At 37.4% G+C, this 13,852-nt stretch overlaps 1 protein-coding gene across 4 annotated transcripts in view; it reads right to left on the bottom strand.

Annotated features, from left to right (window-relative positions):
• Window positions 1–953: 953 nt before the first annotated feature.
• Window positions 954–13,852, bottom strand: part of OLFM3 (olfactomedin 3) — a gene marked incomplete at both ends in the record, with an annotated part of 191,859 nt that continues 178,960 nt past the window's right edge. For all 4 annotated transcript variants that reach the window (XM_082681015.1, XM_082681016.1, XM_082681013.1 and 1 more), the window contains 2 exons: window positions 954–1,631; window positions 2,724–2,830. In XM_082681015.1, the coding sequence (XP_082537141.1) occupies window positions 954–1,631; window positions 2,724–2,830 (785 nt within the window). The remainder of the gene's footprint in view (window positions 1,632–2,723; window positions 2,831–13,852) is intronic.

The raw sequence follows: 13,852 nt of genomic DNA, 5'->3' as shown, positions 1-13,852 counted from the left end.
GAATTTGAATGTGTAATAAATGAGTAGAGTCAACTCAAGTCAGTTGTGACTCAACTGCATCTTTGCAAGCAACTATATGGGTTGCTTTCAGTGGAGTGATCAGAATAACTCATCCTTACTGAATCAATTTTAGGATTCCATGTCAGTGGTCCTGTAAACTTGGGGTAAAATAAAGACTCTATTGTAAGGAATCTGGTTTGATTTTCTTTTTAGTTTATAATGCTTATGTAAAGGGGTAAGCTGAGAAGATACTTCCTTTTTGACCACTCTTGAATAGTGACCCATAATGATTACTGAGATTAAACTTCAGTGTATTTTATAAAAAATATTACTTACTTTCACAGAAGTGAAGAGATACAGTTGCACAATGGTGGTTACAATGGTAGAAATACCTATTGCCAATAAAATGTTAGCAAGAGATTTAAAAATGACTGTACAGCACCGCATCAGAGAACTGTATAACAGCAAAATGATTAATAATATTTTCTCATATAAATAAGATCCTTAAATCGTTTTTAGAAATAAATGGGGGGGAAGTGCTTTTTTTTTTCCTAATTACTACCAAAATATTTTCTGATGTGGAGCAAAAGACAGTAAAAAAATGACAGAGTTAAAAAAAAAAAAAAGACATTTCATGCATTTAAGCCACCATTAATCTCTGACTCTAACATAAGGCAGATCATTAATCTTTTGTAAAACTATGACTTTAGCCACTTAAGCTCATTTTAGTGCTTTTCATGACAAGGACATGATAGGCCTTGTAAATTTAGGAGTTAAGATGTGTTTCCAACAGGTTAGTTTATACAGGCTCAGATGTTTTTTGAAACACCAACTTTATAACAAAAAATGCTTTGGAGAAATGATGAAAGTTATTATAAAGAAAAACCAGAAGGGGTCCTATAGAGTTTATCACAGATGACACTGTTAGATCAATGAACACAAATTGCATTTGCTTATGTGTCATCCTCAGTCTTAATGATGTGGAAAAGGGTGACATTGAATAGGACCTGGTGACCATTGTTCCAGGCATAAAGAGCTCTATCTCTTGCATTGTAGTCAAGCATGGATATGTGAAAGTATTGGTTATGAAAGGGAATGTCCGTGTACTCATATGTGGAGGTTTTGGTGGAATAGGAATAATACACCTTGGCTCCAGTTAAGTGGGAGTTGGTGACATACAGTGTCCCACAGATCATGAAGGATTCCCCCGCACTTCTCTTGGGATAGCCAGTGCTCCAGCTCTTCATTACCTCCAAGGTATCTTTGTTAAGTTGGCTGATGACAATATTGCCTGCATTCTGGTTAGTTGCATACACAGCCCACAGCCCGATTTCATCAGCCATTAGGTCGATGTCAGAGAACCCACCCCATGTGTAAGGGTAAACATTGTGAAAACCAGCATACTCCAGGCTTCTTTGGGCAAGCACTCTCCCCATATCAAAGCTGTATTTGATGATGATGTTACTCTGATACTTGTTAAAATAGAGTGAGCCATTGTAGACAACATGGTTAGTTCCTGCCCATTTGAACGGGAGGTTGTATGTCCTTGATTCGGCCCCGCTGACAAAGTCTGCAATTGATTTGTACTCACGGACAATTTTATTGTTAGTATAACTGTCCATGTACCAAACCTGGGAAGAAGGAAAAAATGAAGTAATTAAATTCTGTACTTTTTTGAGAATTCCAAAATAAAGACAGAATCAGCACATATTAATATTGTCATTCTCAGGCTCTGGAAGATTCTCTTACCACTTACCTGTTGCAGTTTGATAGTACTGCAGGCTTTGGCAAAGATAGTGACATGGTCTGTGTGGAAAGGAAACAACTAAATGTACTGCCTTGAAGTTGATTTGCTTTTTGTCTTTTCTTTTTTTGTTGTTTTAAAAATTTTTTACCATTCAGTGCATATCACTGAGTGAATCAAACATATATCAATGCAAATCACATCACTTTTTTCATTTACCTGATCAATTTGATTAGTAATAACTGCAAAAAATATCACGTTCAGAAAATTTATTTATTCCATCCCTTGCTCTGAAAAATATATGGCTTAATTTTGAGCATTCAACTTATTTTTCCTTTATGGATAACAAAGAACCTTCTAGTAATACTTGTTCATTTGATCAGCTTATAGGTACAACCACCTTTTAATGAAATAATTTTACTAACTGAGCTACTAAACTTGCTTGGATGTAACCCTTGAAAATCCTAATGTGTACTGAGTTCTGTAATAGAACATAGATGGAGCTATGGTAAGTCTCTAGTGTATTGATTTTCATAATAGAGGCATTGCCAAATACCCTCTATGATGTTTTCTTTAAAATTACCCCTAGATTCTAGGTATATTTTAGCTTTAGTGAATTGGGTAGCTCTTGAGCTTTTTTACTTATTTAGTTTTTTTTTCACACTAAGGAGCAAATTCTAGAAGGAATGTACAGAAAAATTTGTATACTTGTAACTAGCCCTTTTCAAGCATAAAACAGTAATAACCAATAAAAAATTAGACTCACTATACTGATGAATTATAGGATAGAACATTCTACTAAAATAAGTTTGCCATGTATCTGTAGATATGTTAATATTATCAAACTGAAAATATTTGCAAACAGTGTAACACTTTTCAAGTTGAAACTAATATCCCTGAAAAATAATGGATAGTCTAGTAGGCATAAAGCTTAAATAAAACATAATTCTAAGCAAAGGCATTTGAGGAAGCAACATACTCTGTTATTTTTTTCAGATGCTAAGGGATCTGTCATCCAAGCGCCAAATCGGGTTCCAGATGTCTTGACTGTAACTGGGCCTGTGATTTTCATCAGTTTGCCACATGCTGAAATTAGAGTAACAAGAACATGTTGGGTGAACATGGCAATAATTCCAACACACATACTTACACCAAGAGCAAAGAAAGGAATCTTAAAACAAAGCAAATAGAATTAATACCACATTCTGAATAAATGATCATTCATGTGGGATGCTATGCATTTAACTATAATTTGAACCATGAGTAGTTGCTTTTTCAGTGCTCTAAATCTAAAGTGTGGAATTTTAAAATGGGAAATTATTTATACAATCTGGAAAGAGATAAATCAGGAACGTCATTATCATTATACCAGTCCAGCTGCTGCTTCTAAGTAAAGAAGTCAGCAAAATTAAATTTTCCATGATGCTGTTTACCTGATCATCATCTTCCCCTCACCTGACCCTCTCTGCTCATGCTTTGAGACTTTGGACTACTTATGCAAGCCAGAAAGAACTCTTGTTAAGTCGATTTTCAGTTTGTATTGGTAAATGAGCAGCTCCTGTGAAAGTTATATTTATAGAATATAATAAAAAAATGTAATCACAATCTACCTGAAAGACGTGAGTTTTGAAAGGTAAATGCCTTGTGCAAGCCTGATAGAGCAGCCCTAAAGATATAGGGAAAACCTCCCACAAAACTCAAGCCCTCATACCCTGTAGTCCCATGCAGTGAAAGATGTAGAGTATCAATTGATGTAATACATGATAAAAAACTAGTGACTTTCTTGAAAAATTATATTTTTATCACTCTATCTATGAATAAAATCTTAGGAAAAGCTTGGACTTCATAAATGCCAAAGTCTAAACCAAAAAGAAACCCAGGCATTTTGTGAGATTTTTACAACAGAATAATTTAAAAGTGATTTATCATACACATTGTGAAAGGCAATATAACTGCCTGTAAATGTTGACTTTTGGTCTAAACAAAGAAATTTTCCTATCCATTTATACTCCTCTTTTCTTTGTGTTCTTTTTTTACTTTAAAAAAATTGTTCTGTATGGCCCATGTTTCTTAGATCCTACTCTGCCTGTCCTTAGAACTGATAAATTTCTACTTAGTGCCTGTCAGTTCCTGTATGTTTGGAAGGGAAAGAACAGATCCCCAAAGCAAATAAAGGACAAAACTAATTGTAACTTAGGGCTTATCTTGCCTCATTTTTCTCTATGTGTGTTCCTCATAAGAATAATTTGTAACGGGCAGAATACTAAGCCATGCAGTTAGAAAGATGATGAACGATAACATTATATTTTGTGCTATTGCTTCAGTGATAACTACACATTTAGTAATCTCCAGCTTTTCATGAAACCTAAACCGAATATATTTTTTTCTTCTTTTTTGAAGAAACTAGATGTGATAGCATCTTTATATATTTTATATAAAGGAATTACTTTATAACTTCCTAAGACCTGTTAAACTGAGCAAATCAGAAGTCTTTGTGGCATTGTCTATATTGAATAGCAAGATCTTCAGTTAAACCTATTTAGAATATATTAGCTCAACTTGGTATAAACACATGAACAATATGTGAATAAAATAGTATCAGTTTGAACTAGAAAAAAGTAAATGTATCCTGAAAGAATATAAGTTGCGTATATTCTCTGAATGCACTAAATAAGTGAAAGTAATATGATCTTTAATGATGACCTACATAAATATTTCTAAATTCACAATGGTAAGTGCATGAAAATTTAAACTATAAGTATATGGAAATAAATAGAAAGACATTGCTCCCCCTAAAAAACACCACAAATAAAATATGTGACTTCTTCTTTATGCATGAAAAATAAATACTTTTGTTGAACAGAATACAAATAGCAAAAATAGATAAAATATGAAAAGTAACTGGCTAAGATGATGGTGCTTTTATCTCCTTTATTTTGCAAAATCTCATTAAAATGATAGTAAAAGAGTAAAACATGGGGGAAAAAACCCAAAGCAAAGAGAATGGTACAGAGCCATTAGTGGAGAATAAACTTTTCGTTTTTAATAAATTTATTTATTTATTTTTGGCTGCATTGGGTCCTTGTTGCTGTGTGCAGGCTTTCTTTAGTTGCAGTGAGCGGGGGCTATTTTTGTTGTGGCATGCAGGCTTCTCATTGTGGTGGCTCCTCGTTGCGGAGCATGGGCTCTAGGCGTGCGGGCTTCAGTAGTTGTAGCACTCAGGCTCAGTAGTTGTGGCACACAGGCTCTAGAGTGCAGGCTCAGTAGTTGCGGCGCACGGGCTTAGTTGCTCTGCGACATGTGGGATCTTCCTGGACCAGGGCTCAAATCCGTGTCCCCTGCATTGGCAGGTGGGTTCTTAACCACTGCGCCACCAGGGAAACCCCACTGCACCACAAGGGAAGCCCAGAGAAGAAATTTTTAACAAATTTCTGGAAGGCAGAAAGTGATGGAGAGTGGTAATTAAAGGTGTAGGATGAAATAAAATGCACTAGTGTCTAAGCATAGGAGATAAGAGCTGAGGATGGAGCTGCTCTGCCTTGAAGAGAAGTAAGGGACACCTCGCCGTGACACACACGTGGTAGGAAAACTGATAAAAGGATTTACCATATATTATGAATCTTCCCTGGAGCCTTGGGAGATATGTTTTCTATAAGTGGAGCATAGGTGGATTTTATAGTTGGATTTTTTAACCTAATGGGAGGAACCTTTGTCTTTTAACATAATATAGTTGAGGACTATATATGGAAGCAGCTCCTTAGAGGGCACACAGCCTTGTCTGGAAACAGTGTGGAGGAAAGAAGCCTGTAGCAGTTGCAAGGGTTCCTGATATACTAGGCTGCTTAAAGTTGTCCTAGATCATTTTTATTAAAATCGTCTTCGAAGATGGTGGAGTAGAAGGATGTGACCTCACTCCCTCTTGCGAGAACACCAGAATCACAACTAACTGCTGAACAGTCATCGACGGGAGGACACTGGAACTCACCAGAAAAGATACCCCACATCCAAAGACAAAGGAGAAGCCACAATGAGACTATAGGAGGGGCACATTCACAATAAAATCAAATCCCATAACTGCTGGGTGGATGACTCACAAACTGGAGAACACTTATACCACAGAAGTCCACCCACTAGAGTGAAGGTTGTGAGCCCCACGTCAGGATTCCCAACCTGGGGGTCCCACAATGGGAGGAGGAATTCCTAGAGAATCAGAATTAGAAGGCAGCGGGATTTGATTGCAGAACAACAGGACTGGGGAAAACAGAGACTCTAGGAGGGCACACACAAAGTAATGTGCACATTGGGACCCAGGGGAAGGAGCAGTGACCCCAGGGGACACTGAACCAGACCTACCTGCTAGTGTTGGAGGGTCTCCTGAAAAAGTGGGGAGTGGCTCTGGCACACAGTGAGGACAAGGACACTGGCAGCAGAAGTTCTGGGAAGTACTCCTTGGCATGAGCCCTCCCAGAGTCTGCCATTAGCCCCACCAAAGAGCCTGGATAGGCTCCAGTGTTGGGTTGCCTCAGGCCAAACAACAAACAGGGAGGGAACCCAATCCCACCCATCAGCAGTCAAGTGGATTAAAGTTTTACTGGGCTCTGCCCACCAGAGCAACAGCCAGTTCTACCCACCACCAGTCCCTCCCATCAGGAAACTTGCACAAGCCTCTTAGATAGCCTCATCCACCAGAGGGCAGACAGCAGAAGCAAGAAGAACTACAGTCCTGTAGCCTGTGGAACAAAAACCACATTCACAGAAAGATAGACAAGGTGAAAAGGCAGAGGGCTATGTACCAGATGAAGGAACAAGATAAAACCTAAGAAAAACAACTAAATGCAATGGAGATAGGCAACCATCCAGAAAAACAATTCAGGATAATGATAGTGAAGATGATCCAGGACCTTGGAAAAAGAATGGAGGCAAAGATCAACAAGATGCAAGAAATGTTTAACAAAGACTTACAGGAATTAAAGTACAAAAAACCAGAGATGAACAATACAATAACTGAAATGAAAATTACACTAGAAGGAATCAGTAGCAGAATAACTGAGGCAGAAGAACGGATAAGTGACCTGGAAGACAGAATGGTGGAATTCACTGCTGCAGAACAGAATAGAAAAAAAGAATGAAAAGAAATGAAGACAGCCTAAGAGACATCTGGGACAAAATTAAACACAACAACATTCGCAGTATAAGGGTACCAGAAGGAGAAGAGAGAGAGAAAGGACCAGAGAAAATATTTGAAGAGATTATACTCGAAAACTTCCCTAACATGGGAAAGGAAATATCCACGCAAGTCCAGGAAACACAGAGAGTCCCATACAGGATAAACCTAAGGAGAAACATGCCAAGACACATAGTAATCAAATTGGCAAAAATTAAACAAAAAAAATTTATTGAAAGCAGCAAGGGTAAAATGACAAATAACATACAAGGAAACTCCCATAAGGTTAACAACTGATTTCTCAGCAGAAACTCTACAAGCCAGAAGGGAGTGGCATTATATACTTAAAGTGATGAAAGGGAAGAACCTACAATCAAGATTACTCTACCCAGCAAGGAACTCATTCAGATTCAGTGGAGAAATCAAAAGCTTTACAGACAAGCAAAAGCTAAGAGAATTCAACACCAAAAAACCAGCTCTACAACAAATGCTAAAGGAACTTCTCTAAGTGGGAAACACAAGAGAAGAAAAGGATCTACAAAAACAAACCCAAAACTAAGAAAATGGTCATAGGAACATACATATCGATAATTACCTTAAGCATGAATGGATTAAATGCTCCAACCAAAAGACACAGGCTTGCTGAATGGATACAAAAACAAGACCCATCTATATGCTGTCTACAAGAGACCCACTTCAGACCTAGGGACACATACAGACTGAAAGTGAGGGCATGGAAAAAAGATAATCCATGCTAATGGAAATCAAAAGAAAGCTGGAGTAGCAATACTCATATCAAATAAAATAGACTTTAAAATAAAGAATGTTACAAGAGACAAGGAAGGACACTACATAATGATCAAGGGATCAATCCAAGAAGAAGATATAGCACCCAACATAGGAGCACCTCAATACATAAGGCAACTGCTAACAGCTATAAAAGAGGAAATTGCCAGTAACACAATAATAGTGGGGGACTTTTAACACCTCACTTACACCAACGGACAGATCATCCAAAGAGAAAATTAATGAAGAAACAGAAGCTTTAAATGACACAATAGACCAGATAGATTTAATTGATATTTGTACGACACTCCATCCAAAAACAGCAGATTACACTTTCTTCTCAACTGCGCACAGAACATTCTCTAGGATAGATCATATCTTGGGTCACAAATCAAGCCTCAGTAAATATAAGAAAATTGAAATCATACCAAGCATCTTTTCTGACAACGCTATGAGATTAGAAATGAATTACAGGGAAAAACACGTAAAAAGCACAAACACATGGAGGCTAAAAAACACATTACTAAATAACCAAGACATCACTGAAGAAATCAAAGAGGAAATCAGAAAATGCCTAGAGACAAATGACAATGAAAACACGATGATCCAAAACCTATGGGAGGCAGCAAAAGCAGTTCTAAGAGGGAAGTTTATAGCTATACAAGCCTACCTCAATAAAAAAGAAATATCTCAAATAAACAACCTAACCTTACACCTAAAGGAACTAGAGAAAGAAGAACAAACAAAACCCAAAATTAGCAGAAGGAAGGAAATCATAAAGATCACAGCAGAAATAAATGAAATAGAAACAAAGAAAGCAGTAGCAAAGATCAATAAAACTAAAAGCTGGTTCTTTGAGAACACAAACAAAATTGATAAACCATTAGCCAAACTCATCAAGAAAAAGAGTGAGAGTACTCAGATCAGTACAATTCGGAATGAAAAAGAAGTTATAACAGACACTGCAGAAATACAAAGCATCCTAAGAGACTGCTACAAGCAACTCTTTGCCAATAAAATGGACAACCTGGAAGAAATGGATGAATTCTTAGAAAGGTATAACCTTCCAAGACTGAACCAGGAAGAAATAGAAAATATGAACAGACCAAACACAAGTAATGAAATTGAAACTGTGATGAAAAATCTTCCAATGAACAAAAGTCCGGGACCAAATGGCTTCACAGGTGAATTCTATCAAACATTTAGAGAAGAGCTAACACCCATCCTTCTCAAACTCTTCCAAAAAATTGCAGAGGAAGGAACACTCCCAAACTCATTCTGTGAGGCCACCATCACCCTGATACCAAAACTAGACAAAGATACTACAAAAAAAATTACAGACCAATATCACTTATGAATATAGATGCAAACAGAATTGAACAACACATTAAAAGGATCATACACCATGATAAAGTGGGATGTATCCCAGGGATGCAAGGAGTCTTCAGTGTACGCAAATCAATCAATGTGATACACCATATTAACAAATTGAAGAAGAGAAACCATATGATCATGTCAGTAGGTGCAGAAGAAGCTTTTTACAAAATTCAACACCTATGTATGATAAAAGCTCTCCAGAAAGTGGGCATAGAGAGAACCTCCCTCAACATAATAAAGGGCATGTATGACAAACCCACAGCAAACATCATTCTCATTGGTGAAAAACTGAAAGCATTTCCACTAAGATCAGGAACAAGACAAGGATGTCCACTCTCACCTTATTATTCAACATAGATTTGGAAGTCCTAGCCATGGCAATCAGAGAAGAAAAAGAAATAAAAGGAATACAAATTGGAAAAGAAGAAGTAAAACTGTCACTCTTTGCAGATCACATGATACTATGCATAGAGAATCCTAAAGATGCCACCACAAAACTGCTAGAGCTACTCAGTTAATTTGGTAAAGTTGCAGGGTACAAAATTAATGCACTGAAATCTCTTGCTTTCCTGTATACTAATGATGAAAAATCTGAAAGAGAGGCTACGGAAACACTCCCATTTACCATTGCAACAAAGAGAATAAAATACCTAGGAATAAATCTACCTATGGAGACAAAAGACCTGTATGCAGAAAACTATAAGACACTGATGAAAGAAATTAATAATGATACCAGCAAATGGAGAGATATACCATGTTCTTGGATTGGAAGAATCAATATTGTGAAAATGACTATACTACCCAAAGCAATCTACAGATTCAGTGCAATTCCTATCAAATTACCAATGGCATTTTTTTTTACAAAACTAGAAAAAAAATCTTAAAATCTGTATGGAGACACAAAAGACACCGAATAGTCAAAGCAGTGTTGAGGGGGAAAAGCGGAGCTGGAGGAATCAGACTCCCTGACTTCAGACTATACTACAAAGTTACAGTAATCAAGACAATATGGTACTGGCACAAAATCAGAAATATAGATCAATGGAACAAGATAGAAAGCCCAGCGATAAACCCACACACCTATGATCAACTAATCTACGACAAAGGAGGCAAGGATATACAATGGAGAAAAGACAGTCTCTTCAATAAATGATGCTGGGAAAACTGGACAGCTACATGCAAAAGAATGAAGTTAGAACACTCCTTAACACCATACTCAAAATGGATTAGAGACCTAAATGTAAGATTAGAGACCTAAAATGGATTAGAGACCTAAATGTAAGACCAGACACTATAAAGCTCTTAGAGGAAAACATAGGAAAAACACTCGTTGACATAAATCACAGCAAGATCTTTTTGGATCCACCTCCTAGAGTAATGGCAATAAAAACAAAAATAAACAAATGGGACCTAATGAAACTTAAAAGTGTTTACACAGTGAAGGAAACCATAAAGAAGACGAAAAGACACACCTCAGAATGGGAGGAAACATTTGCCAACGAATCAACGGACAAAGGATTAATCTCCAAAATATGTAAACAGCTCATGCAGCTCAATATTAAAAAAACTAACAACTCAATCCAAAAATGGGCAGAAGACCTAAATAGACATTCCTCTAAAGAAGATATACAGATGGCCAAGAAGCACATGAAAAGCTGCTCAACATCACTAATTATTAGAGAAGTGCAAATCAAAACTACAATGAGGTATCACCTTACACCAGTTAGAATGGGCATCATCAGAAAATCTACAAACAACAAATGCTGGAGAGGGTGTGGAGAAAAGGGAAGCCTCTTGCATTGTTTGTGGGAATGTAAATTGATACAGCCACTATGGAGAACAGTTTGGAGGTTCCTTAAAAAACCAAAAATAGAATTATCATATGACCCAGCAGTCCCACTACTGGGCATATACCCAGAGATAACCATAATTCAAAAAGACACATGCACCCCAGTATTCATTGCAGCACTATTTAGAATAGCCAGGTCATGGAAGCAACCTAAATGCCCGTCGACAGATGAATGGATAAAGAAGTTGTGGTATATATGTATAATGGAATATTACTCAGCCATGAAAAGGAACGAAACTGGGTCATTTGTAGAGACGTGGATGGATCTAGAGACTGTCATACAGAGTGAAGTAAGTCAGGAAGAGAAAAACAAATATCGTATATTAACGCATTTATCTGGAACCTAGAAAAATGGTACAGATGAACCGGTTTGCAGCACAGAAATTGAGACACAGATGTAGAGAACAAATGTATGGACAGTAAAGGGGGAAAGTGGCGGTGGGTGGGGGTGGTGTTTTGATATTTTGGGAGATTGGGCTTGACATATATACACTGATGTGTATAAAATGGATGACTAATAAGAATAAAAAATAATAAATTTAAAAAGAAAAAGGGACTTCGGATCTAAGAGGGTTCAAAATAGCAGTGTAGGGAGATCCTGAACTCACCTTCTCCCATGGATACAGCAAATGTACAACTACATACGGAATAATTTCCTTGGTTAGGAACCTGAAAGCTGGATGCACAGAGCCTCCACAACCAGTGGTAAAAGGACAGCATTGAGATGGGTAGATAAGGCAGATGGGGCCTCTTGCTGAGGGAAAAAACAAGCACCACCGTGAAAAGCTTGTGAACCAAAGGTGAAGGGGACCCACTTCCTAATTTTTAAGCATCTTCTGGAGAGGTAGAAAGCAGTTGGGATACTACTTGGAGACCGAGACACTGCTGGGAGCAATTTTGCAGCCTCAGGCTACCTTGCTAATGCCCGTGCTGGTGGTTGCCATTTTGCCATTCTTCCTCTAACCTGTTAGTGCCAGTGGATGCATCCCTCTGAAACCCCCACCCACCCCTGTGCCTTGGCTAGGCCTCATGGCTGACCAAGTAATTTCTCTGTCAACCTGTGCCTTACAGCAGCTGTGGCTGGGTCCATAGGTGTTCTAAGTCCTAGCCCCACCAACCAGTACATAGAAGCAGCTATGGCCAGGTGCCACAGCTGTTTCAACGAGCAGCCCTGTCCACTAGCAGGTCAAACCCACAATGATAGTGGGGTGCATGCAGCCCAAATAGGGGACACAAGTGAAGTGCCTAGCTCTGGTGGCCAGGCAGGATTGTGCCTCTGAACCCCTGAGGACATGTGCTAAATAGGGTCACTCCTTCAAGACTAGGAGAAATAGCTTATTTACCTAATACATAGAAACACATACAGAGATTTGGGCACAATGAGATAGAGGAACGTGTTCTAATAGAACAAGACAGAGTCTCAGGGAAAGAACTAAATGAAATGAATGTAAGCAATCTACCTGATAAAATGTTCAAATTAATAGTCATAAAAATGCTTACTGAACTTGGGAGAAGAATAGATGAACACAGTGAGAACTTCATCAAAGAGAGAGGAAGCATAAGAAAAGTACCAAACAGAAGTTACAACTGAAACAAAAAAATAACCTAGAAGGGTTCAACAGCAAACCAATTAAGGAATAAGAATGAATCAATGAACTGGAAGACAAAACAATGAAACTCACCCAGACAAAGCAGCAAAATGAATAAACCATTTTAAAAAGCGTATAAGGGACCTTTGGGACAATATCAAGTGGAAAAACATTTCCATTATAGGCATCTCAGAAGAGGAAGCAAGAGAAAGGGTCAAAAAATTATTTGAAGAAAGAGTGGCTGAAAATTTCCTAATCTGAGAAATGGAACAGGCATCCAGTTCCAGGAAGCCCAGAGAGTTCCAAATAAGATGAACCCAAAGATACATCAAAACACATAATTAAAATGGTAAAAGTTAAGCATAAGAGAGAATTCTAAAAGCAGCAAGAGAAAAACAACTTGTTGCATACAAGGGAAATCCCTTAAGTCTATGAGAAGATTTTTCAGCAGAAACTGTACAGGCCAGAAGGGAGGGGCATTACATATTCAAAATGCTAAAAGGAAAGAAACCTTTCAACCAAGAATTCTCTAACCAACAAGGTTATCATTCAGATTTAAAGGAGAGATCAAGAATTTCTTAGATAAGCAGATGTTAAAGGAGTAAAATGTGTCATTAGAGGTATAAAATATGAGGGAGCATGAGTGTGAAAAAATAAAGATTTGGAATATGTTCAAATTTAAGTTGCTGCCACCTGAAAAAAGACAGCTATTAACATACTATGTTTTTATGAGAACCACAAGGTAATCACAAAGAAAAAACGTAACAGTAAATACAAAAAGGAAAATGAGAAAGGAATTTAAACATAACGCTAAAGATAATTGCCAATACAGAAGGAAAGAGAGAAAGAGAAAGGAACAGAGAGGAAGCACAAGAAAATCCAGAAACAGTGTACAAAATGGCAGTAAGTACACACCTGTCATTAATTACTTTAAATGTAAATACACTAAATTTGCCAATCAAAAGACATAGTGTGGCTGAAAGGATAAAAAAGCAAGACCCATCTATATGCTGTCTACAAGAGGCTCACTTCAGAAGTAAGGACACACACAAACAAGGTGAAGGGATGGAAAAAATATTTTGTGCAAATGGAAATGAAAAGAATGCCATATTAATCATACTCATATCAGACAAAATAGACTTTAAACCAAAAACTGTAATAAAAGACAAAGAAGGGCAATACATAATGATAACAGTAAATCTAACAAGAAAAATATAACATTTATAAATGTATAGCCACCCAACAGAGGAGCTCCTAGATATATAAAACCACTATTAATGGGCTTAAAGGGAAAAATTGAAAGCAATACAATAATAGTAGGGAACTTTAAACCCCATTTACAG

Source organism: Grampus griseus (assembly GCF_964374135.1).
Source record: "Grampus griseus genome assembly, chromosome: 1".
NCBI classification, from domain to species: Eukaryota; Metazoa; Chordata; class Mammalia; order Artiodactyla; family Delphinidae; genus Grampus; species Grampus griseus.
Note: the sequence above shows the minus strand (reverse complement) of the source record. Positions and strands in the feature narration are given on the sequence as shown.